Source organism: Verticillium dahliae, genomic scaffold (genome assembly GCF_000150675.1).
Source record: "Verticillium dahliae VdLs.17 supercont1.8 genomic scaffold, whole genome shotgun sequence".
Classification (NCBI taxonomy): Eukaryota; Fungi; Ascomycota; class Sordariomycetes; order Glomerellales; family Plectosphaerellaceae; genus Verticillium; species Verticillium dahliae.
Window position 1 is genome coordinate 976,157 of NW_009276927.1, and position 21,532 is coordinate 997,688.

The 21,532-nt window shown below is 54.4% G+C and overlaps 3 protein-coding genes across 3 annotated transcripts; 1 reads left to right on the forward strand and 2 right to left on the reverse strand.

Moving 5' to 3' along the window:
• Positions 1 to 4,269: 4,269 nt before the first annotated feature.
• VDAG_04861 (uncharacterized protein) lies at positions 4,270 to 4,824 on the reverse strand (the record flags this gene model as incomplete). The annotated part of the gene is made up of 3 exons (XM_009654465.1): positions 4,270 to 4,421; positions 4,476 to 4,637; positions 4,692 to 4,824. The coding sequence occupies 3 exons, from the start codon at positions 4,822 to 4,824 to the stop codon at positions 4,270 to 4,272; spliced, it is 447 nt and encodes a 148-aa protein (XP_009652760.1).
• Positions 4,825 to 13,252: 8,428 nt separating this feature from the next.
• On the reverse strand, positions 13,253 to 15,064 carry VDAG_04862 (FAD-binding domain-containing protein; the record flags this gene model as incomplete). Its single annotated transcript, XM_009654466.1, has 4 exons — positions 13,253 to 13,429; positions 13,543 to 13,604; positions 13,708 to 14,446; positions 14,513 to 15,064. 4 exons carry the CDS (start codon positions 15,062 to 15,064, stop codon positions 13,253 to 13,255), a joined length of 1,530 nt encoding a protein of 509 aa, XP_009652761.1.
• A 301-nt stretch (positions 15,065 to 15,365) lies between these two features.
• On the forward strand, positions 15,366 to 16,430 carry VDAG_04863 (uncharacterized protein; the record flags this gene model as incomplete). Its single annotated transcript, XM_009654467.1, has 2 exons — positions 15,366 to 15,461; positions 15,588 to 16,430. The coding sequence occupies 2 exons, from the start codon at positions 15,366 to 15,368 to the stop codon at positions 16,428 to 16,430; spliced, it is 939 nt and encodes a 312-aa protein (XP_009652762.1).
• Between the last annotated feature and the right edge of the window lie 5,102 nt (positions 16,431 to 21,532).

The following is a 21,532-nucleotide window of genomic DNA, read 5'->3' on the forward strand; positions in this document are numbered from 1 at the left end:
CTTTGACTTGGTGCAGTGAAGACACTGTTGAGCCGAAAATTATGTCGCGAGCGCGAGCGGGCGACTGGTCTTGATCTCCTTCTTTAAGCAGACAACAAGACATGATATACGTATCTTTCAACCCTCAGCCTCTAGCTTCACATATATCTGACCCTTTTGGGTGAGTAAGGCTTACCGGATTGCTTCACATGAGGTGGCATTTTTAACTCCACGACGGGGGGAGGGTCAATCGGCTTGCGGTTGCCTACTTGCTCGTTAGCCAATACACAGCCTAGGGTAAACTGAAGATGCCTACATTGCTTGGCTGCCACGAAGCCATGTTTCGCCTCTTGGCGTATAGTGAGAATAAAGTCACCGTTGGGTGAGCTTGCCTGGGGCTGAGGCATAATGGCTGTCATGATTCCGGATTAATTGATAGTATTTTGACTTGAGGTCGACTTTGCCATGCAGGGTGCTTGATGAATGCAATTTGCGGGATCTTCGGGCTTTTTATGGTCTGTTCGAGGGGCTTGTGTAGCTGCTCTCGAGCATCATCAGCCGAATCCGAAGGAGGAGGTCGTGTAGCCAATGATGCGAGGCACGCTAAGAGACAGCGCCATTGTGCCGAAAGAGCAAGGACGGAGCCCGTATCTACAACTAGCTGGATGTGACTGCCGCAGGCATGGCTTGGGCCATCCACGGAGGTGGACAATGCTATCGCATTCGACCGTCCGGACCCCCTTATCCCCGTGCCACGGAGGTCTCTTCCCGTCTGAGCTGCCACCGGGGGATCAGCCACCAACGGGAGTGCGATTGGTGGGGCAGATATGCTAGAGCTACAACACCAAGCCTAGACTCCACTTGATTAGATACTTTCCTGTCGCAGACGCTGGGAGAATGTTGGTGGATCAGACACCCGAATCTGGGGGAAGATGAGAGTGAAGCGGTCCCAATTTGTCCGAAAAAGGGTACATGATGTGATTCGGCCAGGACGCGACCCGGGATTATTGCGGGTGGTGTCACGTCCCACCCCACATCCTGGACAGGTGGACACACTGAAGCCCCCAGCCCAGACCGACCTTGAGCAGGTGCTCTCATCACATCACATTTCACCCACCGTTCATTGCCAGGTATCCGGCATGCGCTACTCCGAATGCCACGCCATGGCCCTGACAAGCTTCGTCATGGTTGGCCAGCTAAGCAGGTTCGCTAGCTTTGAACCCCCCGATCTTGGCCGACCCTTGTGAGGAGTACTTGCATATGCCCCAAGGACGTGCAGTCTGGCAAGGTCATGTGGCGAATCTTTTGCCGGCGTTGTGCCGGCAGCAATCAGCGCGGTGGTGCATTCGTTGATGTGACACAGAGGTGCCATCCGAAGAAGCAAGAGGTAGGCGGGCCCTGAGGGCATGCCCCCTCTTGTCCTACAGGGTATGCGTGATTCGGCTTGCGGCTGGGGGGAACAGAGGTTGACGTTTTCAATCTCGTGCAGACAGAGTGACATAGCTCTCAGTACGGCAAGACGAGGCCTTCCTTTGATTTGTCCCTGCAAGGGAGGCGGCACAAAAGCGGAGACCGTGGCTTCATCGTCATTCTTCTGCCAATCGGCGTGCTGCTTTTGGGACAGACATCCGTCGGGGCTGACCTCGGGATATCGAGAGAAGACAGAGCGAACAAGAGCTAGGTGTGATGATTGTTGTCTGACCGATCGCCTGTGAGACGTAGCTGGGCTGCTATCTTCTGATCAATGCTATGTAGGCGCGGACATTGCCGCCCCTGTCGTCTCGGAGTCTGCGGAAAAGACCATACCATCTCGAAGAACCCAAGAAGCAGCCATCGCGCTCCCCAACCAAAGCGACCATCGACACGCTGTCGGACACAACACTTGTCTTTGACTGTAAGTTGGATGCGTCTCGTTGACCCCGACCGCAGCTGACCCTCCAGGACTACCTTTGACCATGTGCGACTGGACCCAGAGAGAATTCCACTGCGGCCACTTCCGGTGGATTGTTTCTCAATGGTGTTCTGAGTACCTACGAACGCAGCTCATATGTCCTCTGAAAGTGTGCCATTACGAATACCATGGGGATAAGCAGTGCCCGGACTGCAAGCCTCAGCAGATCCAGCCATGGGAGAAGTTGATCCGGAGGAACAATCAGACTGTTGGGCTCTAAGAAGAAGGCCATGGGAGCAGCTCTGACGGCGGCGTCGATCGACTGGCCTGGTAGACTGTGGTAGCCCAATTGAATCCTGTTCTTCAATGAACTGGCGTAACTCGACGCAGCTGTCTGGATCCTGATAGGACTTCGAATTTGATCATATTGTCCACCTGCTCTTTGACGCCGCAGGCTTCCAAATGCTCCTTTCCACGGGGGAAACAGGTGCAACGCAAGCCATGCCGCTCTCCCACCGAGCCAGTGCCGCCGTTGTTGTCCTCGAATACATGTGGAACGTCTGTCCAGTGCTGCCACCGCCCGAGCAGCTCCTCTGTTGTTCTGTGCCCGATACATCCTTGTTCTTGCTCGACGCCGTTTACTGCTGTTGGGAGCGGTCAACCAACTCGCGAGCGCGTCACACCACGGACAGTGTACCGCAAATGAAAGAGGCGCCATAGAAGTGGGGAGACACGGTCGGACCTGCTGTCTTGAGTGTATCCCTGGGTGTCGATGGACAAGGCCACCACAATCTGGTATTCCAGCTTTTGCACGCCTCTCAGTATAACGGCCAGCCGTCGGCTCTCGCTGACAGCGAAATCGAAGGATGTCAATCGGGATTCGGTGGCAATAACTCTGCGGGACTCGTTCGTATCGTAATAAGAGGGAGATCTATCATAGCACGGAAGTCAGAGTGCGAACGCGGTGACCAAAATACTGCAGCTCCCGGCTGAGGACCTAGGAGCCTTGAGGCTATCGAGGCATCAAGACTCGCGTCAAGTATCGTTGGCCTCGAGAAAGAAGATGGCGGGGAGGTGTGAACCACCGTAAAGCAGATGAAGGGGCCATGGAGACCTCCTTCAATCCTCGATCGAGCAGACAAATGAAGCAAGCTGTCATGCTGGGATGGGAAGAGTCTTGGGTTGCTGTTGGGCCTTGTGGATGGGAAAACGCAATGAAGTGCTCTTGATGCACCTGCTCCGGGAACTGAAGTGATCAAAGAAAGGGAATTACTGCCACGCAATGTGTTGATGAATGCTGTACCGTCAGCCTTGCTGGTATGTCGAGGCTTGCTTTGGCGTAGTGTGCGTTGTGGTGCCCCTTGATAATACCGCACGGGGCTGACTCAAGCGGGCATCCGTCAGGGCCAGCCGCCTTGTCTGTTTCCCATTCCAACAGAGCCTCCCAGTTTCCCTCCTATTTAGAGACTGACTTCCATCGCAGTACCCTCATGAAGCACCAAACACCGTCACGCTCTGAACATTTATGGTTTACCGTCGACGTGAGGCCATCCCATAACGCGTCTTGCCTTCGAAACAGAGGCACCAAGCCCGCACCGTCGAGGGCTATAGCCCGACATCGAAATCCCTCCTCCCAACGAGGTCAGCCTCGCCGATAGCCACTACCCAAACGAGTGCAATATTGCTGCCACTACCTTCCAAGAGCTCCAGTATCAAGGCTGCCTCAACCGAGACGTCCCACGCATAATCACCGCGGCCAAACTGTGCACGCTCATCCGCCAAATATTGGCTCGCTGCTATGGATTCCATGGTCCCAAGTCCACTCCAATCGTCTGGTTTCCTCTGCTAACTTTCGCTCCTCGGCGTAGGTATTCTTGACAAGTCGCCTCTCCCTCCGTCGCGGTCCGTAATTACCGAATACTCTATCTGCTTGTCTTCGGGCCAACATCTCCAACCTACCATCCGAGCTTCTTCCGCTTCCAAGACTGGCGAACGGCCCTGCAACTGCTCCAATCCATTGGATCTCGATACAACGACGGTAGCCAGAACTTCATCCGAGACGAAAGGTACAAAGAGCCTTGCGATAATTTGGCAAAGGGGCTGCAAAATGCGTTTCGTGGACGTATGCTATTTTTCCATCATATTTGTATGGCTTGCCTCTCCGCTTCGGAGGTCATGGCCCTGCCACGAGGCGAGCATGTATACGTATGGCGTCAAGCTTCGGTCTGACGATGCGCAACCGCTTTCAGATTGCCTATTGTCAGTGGAATGCGAAAGACCCGGACCCTAGTGCTCTTTCCCCTCTGGGCAAACCCGAATCAGTTGGGGCGGCGGCTGTGGATGGTGGTCTCAAGCTCGCATCACCATTCTTTTGCATTGCTACTTAGAAGGCAGACTCTCTAAAATCCCACGTCCTTTTCCAATGCGTCGAGCCATTCTCCCGACTTCTCCGTCCTCTGACTGTCACAGCCGTGCTCATCCTTCCGGCGATTTACGTCCTTCTTGACAAAGTCCATCCAGTATTTCATAGCTTGTTTGAAAAATATTTGAACTGATGGCGAGGTAGAATGTAACATCCAACTCCCATGACTTTCGTCAAACAAACTTGTTTCCAGCTCTCGCAGCACGACAAACAGCACTTGACCGATTTGAAGTGCAGCCAAACGTGGCAAGAAGTAAAGGCCACCAATGCCTGGGATGTGTTGCCCAATCTGCTTAAGTTCAAGGGCTTCACCGTCTTTTGTAAAGGCTGTGCCATGTCTAAGGCCTAATGATCTGTTAATACTGAACACAGAATTCTAATGTCTAATGGGCAGCTTACTTCCGAAGTAAAGAAGCCGGAGAAAATCAACACAAAACCGGTTGGGTCCATCAGCCTTGATTTTCGATACAAGGGCAGCGAGTTCCGCGAAAGGTGTATCTTTCAGGTCGTCGAGACTGAAGTTGTCCATCATGGTGGTGATGGTTTCTTTGGTGGTCTGCTCGTTTTCCAAAGCCAAGTTTGGGCCCTCGTAAGTCTCGACTTTCTGGCCATTCATAAACAAAAACCGTTTCCCGTCAAAGCCATCGACTTCGCTTCTAACGAGAGTGATTTTGAATGGCCCTGGACCGTTGCGATTGCCTGTCTCCTTGTCGCGCACTTCCACGAAGCACACGATAGCTCCTCCATGACTCCGTATTTTCGAAGGAATGGCATCCGGAGGCCGAATGGGCCGAATTGAAAACTTCACGGAGAGATCCATTCATCTAGTGGGCTGAAATTGAACGCTGAAGTTGAAGAATCGGATGCGGGTATTCTAGCTCTACTCTGGCACCGGTACACCGACACACGTGGTAAAGAGCCTACTCAGCATAAAGCAGCGCCCAAGCGCAAGATGGGGGTCGTCGAAGTGGTATGCCTTTAATATCACCTTGGTTCGTCAGCAGAGCCCTCGGCGACGTAATTTGTTGAGAAGCATGGGTCGATCATTGACGCGGCGGGCGTACTTGTGCGTCAGTCGGGCTTCATGGTGTGCGTTGGTCAGTTCGGGGTCGCGCGCATCACCAGGGTCACCGGTGAATGCGATTCGCCCCGCGTTTGGTGACTGTAACTTCCCCCCCCCCCTGCGGGTAGACCTCCGTTGCAGTCCTGGTGACGCGCTGCTTTCGCTTTTCCCCTTGTTCTTGTGTCGTGCGTCACCACCTAGTAAATCCTTCGTTGTGGTGGCCTTGCCCGCGCATTACCCTGTCTTCGTCTGCTTCTCATGATCTACTGGACCTCTTTGGGCTGATGATAGCTGGAAGTATCTAGCGTCCAACTGTGCTCTCGTCACAGCCTTCGAAGTAGGTCATGAAATTCGATTGGGGAAGTGGTGGGATCGTAATGGCGGTGCTGTCGACACGTACGGTAAGTGTGTGAGTGGGACAAGCCTCAGATATTGGGGGAATGGTGGATGGACCGACGGACACCCCGCAGCGGTTCGTGCGATGACATTGGGGTGATAGAGGGGACACGTCACCGTGCACGCACTGTCCTGAGGGCTACCCCTCATTTCATCGCCCGCTGTCGAACGCTCTCGAGGGTACTGATCTGGAGTTGACTTCATGCTCCTAACTGTACTTGCCTGATTTTCGTTGAAGTACGGCATCAGATTGATCGTGGACAGGTTGGTCTTTGACGTGGGACGGCGCGACGCGAACTGGTGGATCCCATTCCACGTGGCGCCCCACCTGCAGCCATGGCGAACGAACGCGACACGATCCATGTTGCGTCGGATGGAGAAGGGGGGAATGGTGGTGTGAGACGACAGCTTCGATCGACGCGCAAGCCGAGCAACAAGGTCGTCGACAATCGATCCATCGACAACGAAGTCATCGACGATGAACATATCAATGATGAAGCGACCGAGGGTCAAGCCAGAAACGAGCCGACCGACGATGTGCAATCACGGAGCGAAGAGCCAATAGGCGCGGTACCAAACCGACGGTGCGACGACCAATCTCCGGGACTCTTGGAGGGCAGCCGGACGGAAGAGCGTTGCTGCGCGCTATGGAGAAACAGATGGAACTACAGACGAAGATCATGAGAAAGGTCCTGGAAGAGTCCCAGTCACAGTCGACAAGAATTGAAGAGCTCCAGAACGAAGTGGAGAAGCTTAGGAAAGCCCTCCATGCGACCACGAATGAAACCCAGAGCCTGCGTGCGAGCATCGAAACAGTCACTACGACGATCGCAGGGCAGGATAGATCGGGGCCGTCCTACGCAGACATTGCCCGGATGCCACAGGCCGGCCAACTCAGCAACACGAGGCAGGCTACCATGACAACGCCACCGACGCCAATAGACATGGTCTTCTGCACGATCGACACATCCAGGATGGAGGACGAACAAGGTGAACAGCTCACACCGGGCGCTATTCGTACCCTTACGGAAGGCGAGGTCAGGGTGGACCAAAGCCAATCCAAGTGGCGTTGCCTGGCCGTGACCAAGGACCCGAAGAAGCCTCGAATCAGAATTGCCTGCAGAAACGAGCAGGAGCACGCCATGGTGAAACAACTGGTGGAAGCCAAGCTGCCTCGAGGAGCTAGGATGCTGCGAGACGAACTCTATCCTGTCAAAGTCGACTACGTGAGCCGCATGGTGGTCTTGGATGAGGCGAACACCATCCGCAGTGGGGCCGCGGAGGAGATTGGCAAAGAAAACGACGTACAAGTTGCGAAAGTAGGCTGGCTAAGTAACAGGGACGTCCCGAAGGCATACGGCTCAATGGTTATGTACCTCACGAAGAGAGCGGACGCGGAAAGGCTACTCGCGGAGGGCTACGCCTATGCGGGAGGACAATCTGGGAGGACCAAGGTCTTCGAATCTCGTCCTCGCCTCGACCAGTGCTACAACTGTCAACAGATGGGCCGCGGCCATAAAGCTCACCAGTGCGACCGACCCCAGGTGTGCGGGAAATGTGCCAAGGAGGGGCACCACCACAGTGCCTGCACTGAGACTATCCTCAAGTGTGTTCCCTGCGGAGGTCCCCATGCATCTTTCAGCAGAAACTGCAAGAAGCTCTACCCATCTTTGAATGAGTAGTACGCTCCGTATGATCCAACTCAATGTGCGAAAACGCGGCGAGGTTCACGAGAGCCTCATGAACGACGAGGACATTCAGGACGTAGCGGTGCTGGCGATCCAGGAACCACAGGCACGGATGATCAAAGGACGGCTGTTGACGACGCCGATGGGACATCACAGATGGACAAAGATGGTCCCACCAACGATTGGGGAAGGACGATGGGCGATCCGAAGCATGCTTTGGGTAAGGAAGGATTTGGAGGCTGAACAGGTGCGGATAGAGTCTCCGGACATGACAGCAGCATTGTTGCGGCTTCCAGGGAAACTGGTACTGGTGGTGTCCGTGTACGTGCAGGGGATGGACACCCAGGCATTACAGGAAGCGTGCAACACCATACGTAGAGCGGTCGCGGACGCCAGGAGAGCCGCAGGAGAGGTGGTGCACGTGGTCATTGCGGGCGACTTCAATCGCCACGATCAACTATGGGGAGGAGACGACGTGTCTCCGGTACGACAGGGTGAAGCCGACAACATCATCGACCTGATGAACGAGCTCTCCCTCTGCAGCATGCTCCCGAGGGGCACGAAGACTTGGCAAGGCGGGGACCACGAGTCGACAATCGACCTGGTGCTGGTATCAGAAGACCTAGCTGCGGCCATGATCAAGTGTACGACGAACGGAACAGAGCACGGGTCGGACCACCGCACCATCGAAACGATTTTTGATGTATCAGTGCCGGCCCCGAAAATCCAGGACCGACCTCTGTACAAGAACGCGCCATGGAATGAAATCAACACTCGAATTTCCACTGCACTCGAGACAGCCCCGATGGAAGGCACGGTCCAAGAGAAGACGGACAGACTCATGTCAGTGGTGCTGGAAGCAGTACAGGCCTTGACACCAAAAGCCAAACCATCGCCACACGCGAAGCGGTGGTGGACGGCGGATCTTACGCAGCCCCGCCACATCCACACACATTGGAGGAACCGGGCGAGGGCAGCGAGACGGGCAGGACGGAACGATGAAGCACTGGAGAACACGGCCAAGGGAGCAGCGAAACAATACCACGGTGCCATTCGACAACAGAAGAAAACCCATTGGAACGACTTTCTGGCCGACAACGACAACATCTGGAAGGCCGCCAAGTATCTCAAGTCGGGCGACGACGCGGCATTCGGCAAGGTGCCGCAGCTTGTAAAGGCTGATGGCACACGGACGACCAACGGCAAAGAGCAAGCGGAAGAATTGCTTACGACTTTCTTCCCGCCCCCACCAGAGCACATCGAAGAGGAGGGTGAGAGGCCGCAGCGCGAATCGGCTGTCACCATGCCTGACATCACGATGGAAGAAGTCGAGCGCCGGCTTTTCGCGACGAAATCGTGGAAAGCACCCGGTGAAGACGGGTTGCCGGCGATGGTCTGGAAACAGATTTGGCCAGCCGCCAAGCACAGTGTCCTTGCGATTTTCCGCGCATCGCTAGAGGAAGGAGTACTCCCCGACCAATGGAGGCATGCCAAGATCATCCCGCTCAAGAAGCCCGGCAAAGGAGACTACACCATCGCCAAGGCTTGGAGGCCCATCTCGCTCCTCGCCACGCTCGGCAAGGTTCTCGAGTCGGTTGTTGCGGAGAGGATCATGGCAGTCGAAACCCATGGGCTGTTGCCCACGAACCACTTCGGGGCCCGCAAACAGAGGTCAGCAGAACAAGCGTTGGTGTTGCTGCAAGAACAAATCTACGCAGCATGGAGAAATCGTTGGGTGGTCAGCCTCGTGAGCTTCGATGTGAAGGGAGCATACAATGGAGTATGCAAAGAGAGACTCATTCAGAGAATGAGAGCGAGGGGCCTCCCAGAAGATTTGCTCCGTTGGGTAGAGGCATTCTGCTCCGATCGGACGGCGACAATTCAGGTCAACGGCCAAGCATCAGAGGTCCGGACCCTGCCTCAGGCTGGACTACCGCAAGGATCGCCACTGTCACCGATCCTGTTTCTGTTCTTCAACGCCGACCTTGTACAACAGAAGATCAACTGCTATGGAGGAGCTATAGCCTTTGTCGACGACTTCACATCCTGGGTCGCTGGACCAACCACGCAAGACAACCGTAAAGGGATCGAGGCGATCATCGAGAAGGCACTGGACTGGGAGCAGAGAAGCGGGGCGACTTTCGAAGCGGACAAGACGGCGGTCATCCACTTCACCCGATGGGCCAAAAGGTCCGATTCGGAACCTTTCACTATCAAGGGCCAAACAGTCAAACCCAAACAGCATGTCAAGATCCTCGGCGTGATCATGGACATTGGACTCAGATACAGGGAACACATTGCAAGAGTTGCGACCAAGGGACTAGAGGCTGCGATGGAGCTGAAACGACTGAGAGGATTGACCCCGGCGACAGCACGGCAGCTATTCACGGCCACCGTGGCCCCAGTGGTGGACTATGCCTCTAACGTCTGGAGGCACCGATGCAAAGACCGGACGGCAGCAGCAATCTATCGCGTCCAAAAGGTCGGAGCGCAGGCAATTATTGGAGCGTTCGTCACGATAGCCACAAGCGTAGCAGAAGCGGAGGCTCACATCGCCAGTGCACCAGAGCGATTCACGAGAAGGGCCATCAAGCTATGGACAGATCTCCACGCATTGCCTGAGACCAACCCGCTTCGAAAACTGACCTCTCGCATAAAGAAGTTCAGGCGCTTCCACCGCTCACCATTTTTCCAACTGGCAACTTCGCTCAACGAAATTCCAATGGAGGACCTGGAAACAATCAACCCATTCACACTGCCGCCGTGGATGGAAAGAGTGCAGACCGTCACTGAATGGAACGACGAGGATGCAACACTGACGCGGGTCGATGAGGAGGCCACGGTGCGCATCGCTGTGAGCAGCTCGGCACGAAACGAGGTGGTCGGCGTCGGTGGAACCGTCAAGGGGCCAGGGACGAGGCTCGAGACGTTTTCCTTCACCCACGGCATGAGGACCGATCAGAACCCATTTTCCGGAGAACTGGTAGCGGCAGCATACGCGTTGCGATTTCTGCCGCAGCTGAGGGGGCAGACCGTGACGCTACTGACAAGCAACAAAGCCGCGGTGCTGACACTTCGAAACCCCCAACAACAGTCTGGACAAGAGTACGTTCGCTGCATCTACGAGGCGATCACCCGACTGCGAGAAACCGGGAACACCATCTCAGTCGTGTGGCTTCCGAGCCATCTCGACGACGACCTCCTGAAGAAAGCGAAAGGAGAAGCACGCAAGGCCAGCCGAGATGGCGCCTTGCCTGAAAAACAGTTCCCAAAGATGCGATCCACCACCCTCAACGCTGCAAGGCGCAAACTACGTGTGGAAAGACGACTACCAGATAATGTTGGAAAACTCTCGAAGGAAGTCGACATAGCACTACCCGGCAAGCACACTCGAGAACTATATGATAACCTTTCCTGGATGGAGGCGAGCATGCTGGCCCAGCTCAGGACAGGCATGGCGAGACTGAACGCCTCACTTTTCCGAATCAGGGCAGTAGCTTCAGCCCAATGCGCATGCGGACAAGCGAGAGAGACGGTGGAGCACTTTCTCCTCCGATGCACACGATGGGCAACACAACGAGCCGAGACACTCATGCGCCCTGGCACACAAAGAGACAACATCTCCTTCCATTTGGGAGGTAAGACGACATCAGATGGTGATGATTGGAAGCCGGACATGAAAGCAGTCCGAGCTACGATACGCTTTGCGAAGGCCACGGGCCGACTGGAGAACGTGTGATCCCTTGCGGGGGCCTAACACACCAAAACCCCCCTTCTTCTACTAACCGAACCTAACACCCACACCTCGTGTCAACAACAGTAAGCGCCGCTTCAGTCGCCGTAGATAGGACTCTGAACACTTGAAGAATAGCCTTCAAGCAGCTTGCCAATACAATCTAAACCCCACGAGAAACCGGCGGCAAGACAGAAGACGAGAAAGCAAGAGCGGAAAGATGACCTATTATGGGCTTGGGAGATTCGGACAGACTAGAGGAAGCGACCGTGTACAATAGCAAATAGTGCCTTATTGGCTCTAGGCCACCAGGCGTAATAAACTTGTGTGTGTGTGTGTGTGTACTGTACCATACCTCAACGAACGACTGCTTGCTGTGAATATTTTCAATCATCATACCATCGTGACGACTCGGCCATCCTGCCCCTGCAGCAGCCCCCATGTTTCAGGTCCCAAATAAGGACCTCGATCGTCGTCAAGGTTCTCTCCTCTCTTCGATCAGGGCCATGGCGCGGGCCTAACACGTCGAAGACAAGTTCGCGGTGCATACTTAAGTGCGGCCGTAGGTGTCATGGAAGGGCCCGGTCCTGTCCCACATTGAGAAGACACAAAATGGCCCCAAAAGAGACTGTCCGACACAGGAAAGCCGTCAGAAGGAACATCGGCTCCTTGCTGACGAAATGCGAGGACTACAGCAACCTCGGCAACATCGAAGTCGCGCTCTATGTCTTTTTTCCCGATGACGGTGGTTTTGTATCATACGAGTCGACTGACCTGCATTGGCGTCAGGACATCGAAGCCAAGGTAGGCTGGCAGACACGGCGGCCCTTCATTTGCTGCTGTTCACGATCCAACTGACCCAAATGCCGACCATCAATAGAAAAGCAGCACGCAGCCAACGCTTCACTTACCGGAGAACCTCAAGAAATGCATCGGTCAGAAAGTGACGGGCTTCTATTTCAAGCAGAAGCGAGGCCGTCTTCCTGGGGTGAACAAGACAGGCATGGCGAGCAAGTCGGACATGACGGGGAAGGCGGACATGACGAGCAAGACGGGCACGGCCATGGGGCATCAAACTGGGGTCCAAACGAGGTGGACCAGGTCTCTGGCCCGTGCTGGTCCAGCAAACAGGAGGCAGACGGGCCGACGTGTGGGCTGTGCTTTCCCCGCCATGCCAGATCTACGGATTGGAAGCTTACAGCCGCGGGGGACCATTGTTTGCGCGAGCTGATGGCACGATCAGGGGCGTGTTGTTGGTGTTCCTCATGCTGCTGATGTTAGAATGTGTTCCGAGAGGCAATGCAACGGAAGATTTCCAATCATTGTTGGTGGCTCCACTACCTATTTTGTTCGCCAAGTGCATTGGTCTGACAGTTTGATTTGGTTCGCAAGCATGTTCGGTCCAACAAGACCATCACCGGAACAAAATCAGGTGGTTTCTATTTTCCCGGACGCAGCATCCGCCTCGGCAACAGGGCTCACAAGTCAAGCCAAATCCTACCAACCTCTTTCGTCTGTGCCAAGAGGCACCCATCCTAGACCTGCGCCCATCGCGGTTGGAAAGCCTCTCGTGACTGTCTGGTTCTGCTGGTTGCGCGGCGGCCCCCTGCCTCTCGTTACATTCTGCACAATGAATGACCGGCTACAACGGAACTGCTCACTTCCCAGCCACACTTAGGGCGTCCCGAGGAGACGGAACACAATCGGGGGAGCTGTTGAAGCGCCTGTTCGACCACCGTTGACCCGCCAGACCCACCAAACATCATTATCTCCACGACTCATGCGAGACAGCCCCGGCAACCGTCCTTCCAGCCTGACGAACAGCCAACCAACAGGTGGAACGTGCATCGGACTGATCATCCCTCATGGACCTCGTCGCGGCATCCCCGTGTCTCATGCCAGGTACAATCCAGGGCGACGCGCACTATCGGGGCAAAAGTCCAGACAGGTCAAGCGGACCTCGGCGTCCCCCCTGCGCTGTACGACGTCGCGGACTCGATCGACAATTTGGGGGTCTGCACACACTGCCGACGAGCACTCATTAGCAATCAGACGACATAAGGTGATCGGGTGACGACAATCACCCACGAGATATGACAGTACGACCCCCATGTTGGCTAAGCTCAGCATCCGTTAGGTACGCTGCATCCATGTCCTTGTACGTCACGACGATGCGCTTGCCTCGGTTGACAAAGTCGGTTACGCTAGCCTCTCGCGATACGAAGCCGCCGACCACAAATAGATAGATGTGTAGGACCTAGGGGACGTCAGCTCGTCGTCGTCGCCAGATCCGTCGCCCGATAGGTCATCGACAGGGTGGTCAGTGCCAGGTTGGTCGTCGCCGCCGGAGCAAGAGGCCCCCACACTCACTTGGCTTTTTTCGTCGAGCTCCAGCAGCTGCTGCATTCTGTCGGCCACCCACCCGAGCTGAACTGCGACGACATGTCAGTGGAGAGAAGACGGCAAGTGGCACACGGCACACGGCAGTTGGTATGACGCGGCGTGCGCGCGATGAAGAGGAAGGGCTGGACGCACTCTCAGCATCCACTTGCCAGAACAACGTCACCCTCTTCGTCTTGACGCCGCAGTCGTAGTAGCTCCTGAGAAGCTGCGCGACGTGTGAAAGCTGACCGGCGATTCCAATGCTGGTCGCGAAGAGGACAACATTGTCATACGCGTCGAGGTTCATCTCTTGACCGTAGGGTCCATCTATGAACGCTCTGGAGCGGTAGTTGTTGGTGAGCTTGTTGTCCTTCATGTGAAAGATTTTCTGTGTGAAGCCCTGCCGCTTCTGTGCAATGAGAACAATGTAATCGTCGTCGTTGACGCGATACCACCATGCAATGTAGAATGGATGAGACTGGACCACGGCCGTGTGACTGACCGCCGGCACAGTCAGGTAGACGTACTGCCCGGCGCGAATATTCCATGGCCTTGGCAGTCGGACGTGGATGTGCACAGCATCTTCGAGCGGTATACTTGTTTCTCCCAGCTCGAACGTGATGGTGCGCACAGCAACCCGACACGACGGCGCGCCGAGCTGCACATTGCGGTACACCATCATGGTGAGCCGTACAAGCCACACGAGACCCAGACAACCGCCGGCTGCCACGACATATCTCTTGGGCGCGTCCAGCACGTCCGACGTAGGGTTGTGGAGATAGACGAAGACACCAGCGCACACGGCGAGGCCAAAGTGGAGGGCGGCAAACATTTCATATGTGCGTCGTCGAAGAATGCTAGTCAAAGGGATGACGACCATGATGCTCGCAACCTAGACATGCCTCAGCCTCACTCTTCGGTCCCCCCCCCGTCTAGGTGCTTGCCCATGCCTACTCACCACAATACCCGAAGTGTCGCTGAACTTCCCCACGTCAGTGGATGACTCAGTCGACAGCGCCACGGCGGTGTGGGTGAGACCTTGGACGATGGCCATGATGCCGAGCCAGCGATGCAGAGCAACAAGAGCCCGTAAACTCAGCCCACAGCCACTCGCAATCACATTCATCTGAGTTCCCAGAAAGAGCGGTGCCATGTTGACCACGGACAAAACGCCTGACCGCCGGACGAAGCCTGAGACGTCGTGAACACCGACGGCCAGTGGTACGGCATTGGCGGCAATGAAGAGAACAGCGAGCATGAGACGAAGCCAGGTAATCCGCCTGAGAAGGCGTGTTGATCGAGAGATAGTTTTCCACGAGAGATAATGCAGGAGGTTTCCATGGGTCAGGTATCGTAAAACGTTGAACGTGAGCAAGGCTAGGTTCACTACAATGGACGTGGAAAGAGGTCCCCCAATTGCTAGGGCGTACCAAGTAACGGGGTCCATAGCTTGCTGAGAGCGTCTTCGCAACTGCGTATGAGTATGCACTATACGATACACGCACAGCATCTTGCAGTCGTAGTCCCACCCAGAACGGCTTTATGCTAGCAGCATGGCAGGGACCTATTTCTGTCCTTGTTGCGCTGTTGCGTGAATTCGTCAGTTGCCCCGGCCAGTTGCTATTGACCGCATGCTGGACGGGCAGGGCCGAGAATCAGGCTCATATCCTCAACGTACTCACCACTCCCATACGTCAGCAAATTGGAATATAAACGGGTGCAGAATATGATTAAGACAAACAAACGTAGATGCGTAGACCAGACCACCACACACTCGACCAGACCGCCGGTACTTTTCTTCATCCTTCACCATGACGCATGACCAGTCCGCCCAGACAGAGGCAGGCCACTCCGCCGCAATGGCACTGCAAAGCCAAGCGATCAAGGACAGCCGCTTCGCAAACGTAGTGAGTAGTCTCGTCCGCAGGCTTCCAGTCTTTCTACTGACATCCTAGTCCTTCACCGGTAACGGCGGGTCGAGCAGTGATGACCTGGCCGGACGGCTAGACTACGACCTCTGGTCCTTGATTCAGCAGTTTGATAAGGCGCGCAGGACGCTGGACACATATCGCGACGCTGCGCAGAAGGAGAACCTAGAGCGGTCCTACATTCTACAGCAGCAGCACAACAACCTGAACGCTCGCTGGTCGAGCAGCTATGGCGAGCTACAGAAAGAGGCCCAGAAGAGGGCCCGAGACCTCCAGAAGGTTGTGAAAGAGCTCGAAAATGCAAGAGCCGAACTCGAAGAAAAGAAGAAGGAAAGCCAGTTGAATGACATGGCCGTGCGTGAGCTCCAAGAGACCGTTGAAATGCAGAACAGCGAAATTGTTCGAGCACGCGAGATTCACGCCCAGCTCGACAGCGTGGAAAAAGAGTTGGCCGAATGCAAGTCAGTCAACCAAGCTGTCGAGGCAGTGTTGGAGATGAAGAAGAGACACATCGCGGAACTCGAGTCCGCCTTGGGGGAGATGACCGCAAAGAATGACCGGCTGGCGGCTGATCATATCGAGCACGAATCACTCAAGTTGCAATTTCGCTCTCTCGAAGCCGAGCACGCCGAAGCTCTGGACATCGCCAGCGGTCTATTCGACGGAGAAATCGGTACCACACCGGCCGAGCTCATTGGCCAGAACAGGGCTTTGGGGCAGCAACTTCGGGAGCTCCAAGCCGAAAACAAGGCCCTCGCAGAGCGCCTGGCACAAGGGATGGGAGCGCAAGCAGACCGCGATGGTTCGTCTCGGGGCCAGTGTCATCACAACCACTGCAATCACTGGAGTGACGAGGGGAAGGAACAAGTCCCTGATGCAAAGGCGGGGGGTGCCGTGGAAGGCAAAGTCGACGAAGGCAAGGCGAAGAAGAGGAAGCGGACCAAATGATGGTCTGCGCCATGAAGCAGTGGGCGCCCAGCCATGAATAGGGACTATTATAAATTCATTCATGCTTTGGCTACGCATACATACAGCAACGTAGTGTACAGTGCAGTCTTTATCAAAATAGCTGCTTGTCGTTTGCCATGTAGCACAGGTCTGGCCAGCCATGCATGAGTACATACCACCTTATGTATCTGATTGACTGATATATATGCTGACCTGTTGTTCCTTTACATCCCTTTACACCCCTTCACTTCTATTCACGTTCCTTCACAGTCGTCAGCTGATACAGAGCCTACCTTTCTCATGCTTTCCCATTTACTTATACTCCTTGCGTCGTCGCCAAGCACTTTCTCTTCGCGCTCAGGTCAACATTCATCACGCTATGAAGGCAGAGACCTGTTGTGTGAAGTCACCAGTGACTCCGCCGATGGATTGGGCTTCCGAGGAAAACGCGGCCTGGCCTATAACGATGCCAGGCAAGTTGATTACTTCTTCGCGAGCGGCACTATGTGTGAGTCATGTAGCTGGGCGTACAGCTGGGACTCGCGAGACAACGGCCTCATCGGAAGGGGCCTCGACTTTGTCCCGATGCTGTGGAGCCCAGCAGACGATCATACTCAGCGGTGGAAGCTGAACGTTGAGGATATGATTAGAAAAGGGTCCACGCATGTCCTGAGCTTCAACGAATGCGACATTGCTTCACAATGCAACAGGAGTGCCATGGAAGCTGCAGACGCGCACGTGAAGCACATGAATCCACTTTCAACTCGGGTCAGGATCGGTGCACCTGCAGTGTCGAACAGCAACCTGGCAGGCGAAGGATTAGAATGGCTCCAAGCCTGGGTAGACGTCTGCAAGGAGAAGGGCTGCGCGTATGGCTTTTGCCCAATCCACTGGTACTCCTTTCCAGAGAGCACTGCAGATCTGTTCCACCATATACAGCGGGCTTCTGCCATCTGTGGTGGCAAACCTATCTGGCTGACTGAATTTTCTACGTTGCCACTGAGCCAAGGCGGTAGAGAAGTCGCCGAGTGGCTTAGGGGACAGCTGCCCAAGCTAGATCTTCTCGCTTCTCTCGAAAGATATGCTTTTTTTATGGTTGACGGGAAGCTGGTGGCAAATGGGCTTCCCACTCCAGCAGGTGCAGTGTACGCAGCGTGAGTGGGATGTCTGTGTTGGGGATATGAACCCGCCGATTGTTCGCAACGCCTTTAAGAGCTTTCAAACAATGGTCCGTAGTTCTGGCTACTGCAAATACACTTTCTATTGGAGCACACATCTCTACTCCTACGCGTCTTTGTCGGAGCCGTCATCGCATCCGGACCACAGAGCCTCTTCAGGCTACATCGGGAGGGGACAGGCGGCAAAGTTCAGGGGTTCAGGCTTTTATTTCAAGTCTATATTTTCTTGATATGGACTCTCAAATGCTAAGGCACAGTCGTAGCGATCGCAGTAGCCCTCTCCCTGCCCTCACTGCCGTGCTACTTGTCTGTCAAAGGCCGTGATGATCCCATTCAGGAGCTTCGTATAGATGACCGCGAGGGAAATCAAAATACCGCACATAGCTGAGACAATGCTGATGGACACTTTGGCCGTGATAGAAAACTCTCCACCGCTGCTGGTGGCGATGCTGATCACCACGGAGAAGAGTGCGATCAGTGAATGGGAGACCCCAGGTCTTGCCACCTGTCAACCGCAAGCCACTCAACATCACCTCAGCCAGCTTACTCACATGAAGACGTGTGCAATCAGCCAGACGTAGTTCTTCCTCCACTTCCACCAAAGCCAGCATGACCCTGAGAGGCCGAGCCCGCATAGAACGCCAGCGAGAGGCAAAAGCTGCACGTTGCGGACAGCCTCCTGGAGGGCCTGCCCTCCGTAATGTCGACCGAGGCTTTCGGACTTTTCGATGGAAGTGAAGGTGTTAGGAAGGACAATGAAACCGGCCAGAGTGATCCAAGCGCAGATGGCCGCGAGAACGTTGTAGCGCGTCGGAATCTGGTTGGATCTGATGGACATGGCCATGTAGCGAGTATGTCGATTGGGCATAGGTATGGCATTCATCGTCAGGCATATCATAGCACGCGTACGTAACGCCCGGCGACCTGCACACTATATTCCCGCGTAGGGTGGCTCTCGGCCTGTGGGTTGGCTTGGTTGTAGTTGTACCTGAGCATGCCCAGCGCATCAGCGTGCTCTAGATTTGAGTCCTTCGTTTTGGACTTGTATCAGCAGCTTTGGCCCCGATCACGTCCCTGAATTGCCATTACACACTTAAGTAGGACCCTATCATGGCCTGGCTTCTCCCTCGGGTGCTCTACTTGCGTACTGCACAGTATAGTACCGTCCCCATCGATCGATCTCTGTGCATTGAAATCTTGGCGAGTACCACCGGACGGGACAGCATGCGCTTGATTAGTGCATTGTGTGTGGTGCTGGGCGCGGTCTCCCCGGCCCACGGGAATGCTGTAAGAGCGCTGTCTCGGAGATCGCAAGCCGATGCTGTTTGTGTCCGCCGGACGAGTCCCACTCCTACACCAACAGACCTCGATAAACCTCTACAAACGACTCGTACAGAGGGCGACATGACCTATTATGACCTTGGCCTGGGATCCTGCGGGCTGGACGATAGCGGCAAAGATGACACGGATAGCATCGTCGCTCTGTCGCATCTCAAAATGGGGGAGCAGTCAAATGACAACCCGTTCTGTGGCAGAACTGTTTCGATACGCATGGGAAATAAGATGACGGAGGCAACAGTGCGGGACAAGTGTATGGGGTGCGCCACGGACGATATTGATGTCTCTAAGGCTGTATTTAACAGCCTAGCTGGCTCACTTGATGCGGGGCGCGTACGAGTCGAGTGGTGGTTCACCTAATTATGGCGGGCAGTACATCCGGGGTGCAAGACGTAGTATACATGATGAAAAGAAGGTTGAAATAGTCAGACAATTGCGGAGCATGGATTTCCTTGCACCTACGTCCTCGCCCATACAGTACAGTCATGTACAGAACTCCCTTCCTCCCTACACTTACGATCTTTTCTTGCGGGCATGACCCTTTTCGTTATAACAGGTCCAGATGGCGCCGAATGAAGTGTTGAAGTGGGGCAATGACTCCTTTTGTCTCGTTGTCTACTTGGAGGAACCAAAAGGGACCCTTTTCGGTCAGAAAAGGCCATACTTATGGTCAAAAAGACCAATTTTAAACCACATAAAAGTTGCCTTTGGTACCAGTAGGTGCCCCCTCAGTTACAAGAGAAGGTTGTAGAGTTTGGAGAGGAAGGCAGTTATGCAAGGCGCAAACTACGTGTGGAAAGACGACTACCAGATAATGTTGGAAAACTCTCGAAGGAAGTCGACATAGCACTACCCGGCAAGCACACTCGAGAACTATATGATAACCTTTCCTGGATGGAGGCGAGCATGCTGGCCCAGCTCAGGACAGGCATGGCGAGACTGAACGCCTCACTTTTCCGAATCAGGGCAGTAGCTTCAGCCCAATGCGCATGCGGACAAGCGAGAGAGACGGTGGAGCACTTTCTCCTCCGATGCACACGATGGGCAACACAACGAGCCGAGACACTCATGCGCCCTGGCACACAAAGAGACAACATCTCCTTCCATTTGGGAGGTAAGACGACATCAGATGGTGATGATTGGAAGCCGGACATGAAAGCAGTCCGAGCTACGATACGCTTTGCGAAGGCCACGGGCCGACTGGAGAACGTGTGATCCCTTGCGGGGGCCTAACACACCAAAACCCCCCTTCTTCTACTAACCGAACCTAACACCCACACCTCGTGTCAACAACAGTAAGCGCCGCTTCAGTCGCCGTAGATAGGACTCTGAACACTTGAAGAATAGCCTTCAAGCAGCTTGCCAATACAATCTAAACCCCACGAGAAACCGGCGGCAAGACAGAAGACGAGAAAGCAAGAGCGGAAAGATGACCTATTATGGGCTTGGGAGATTCGGACAGACTAGAGGAAGCGACCGTGTACAATAGCAAATAGTGCCTTATTGGCTCTAGGCCACCAGGCGTAATAAACTTGTGTGTGTGTACTGTATGTAACAACTATCCGTAAAAATCTATTCTTATCAACGGCCAATGCCCCTCATCCCAATTTTAGACAGATGAGACCCTACACATCCGCTTCTGGACGGGGCAGGACCGGCATGAGCGCAGCAAAGAGGTCATCTTCGGATATACAAAGGTTCCAGTCGAGCAGCAATAATACCTGTCTTTCCATCAGATTGATGTCGTCGCAGCTCAACCTGAACGCATAGTTCCGGGTCACGATATGGCTAAGATAGGCCCAAGTCTTGTTTGTGTATAGCGTGTCATCGTGGTACTTCACACTCAAAATCAAGACGATCAGGAAAATTCTGTGGCAAGTATAGGGCGATCCTTGACATGATTGCAAGCGCTGTTTGAGCCTCGACAGGTAAATAATCGTCGACAAGAGGATCGGGGTGGTGATTTTGGGTGTCGCGCTCAGATGAAGGATAAAACTGTCGAGCGGCGGTAGAGGTTGCATACCATTACTTCTGACGCAGCCATGGCGAGGTATGCGACCATTGATGCATCAATAGGCTAGTTGCAGAGATCCAAAAAGTGACATGGAGTTAACGAAGTCGATAGGTGTTTTAAAGTCGTTCTGCCTGGTAACCGAAGATAAGAATAGCCGCCTCGACATGCACCGGCTCGTTCACTTAATCACGCAGAAGTAGCCCCAAAAAGAAGGCAGGATCAGCCAGGTCAGGGACAAGCACTTCCGAAAATTTCGAGCCTATATCCATTCCGTGTTTACAAGAACCGCACCGCCTGTGCCGAATATCTACCACACACTGTGGCTGTACTAAAAGTGAAGGCAACATCGGCGACGAGACAATACCTAAGGCATCTCTTCTTCACTGCATTGCTAGTTATTTGGATTCCGAGGGCAAATGGAAGGATGCCGAGGTGCTTTTTATTTCAGGCAACACGAATGAGAGAAGAAGCCCTTGGCGACGAGCATCTCACCACGCTGGCCGTCTTAGGGGCATTCCTCAAAGCAATGATTTTGTTTTGAGTATAGGTCATCACGAATCACAGTCTTTATG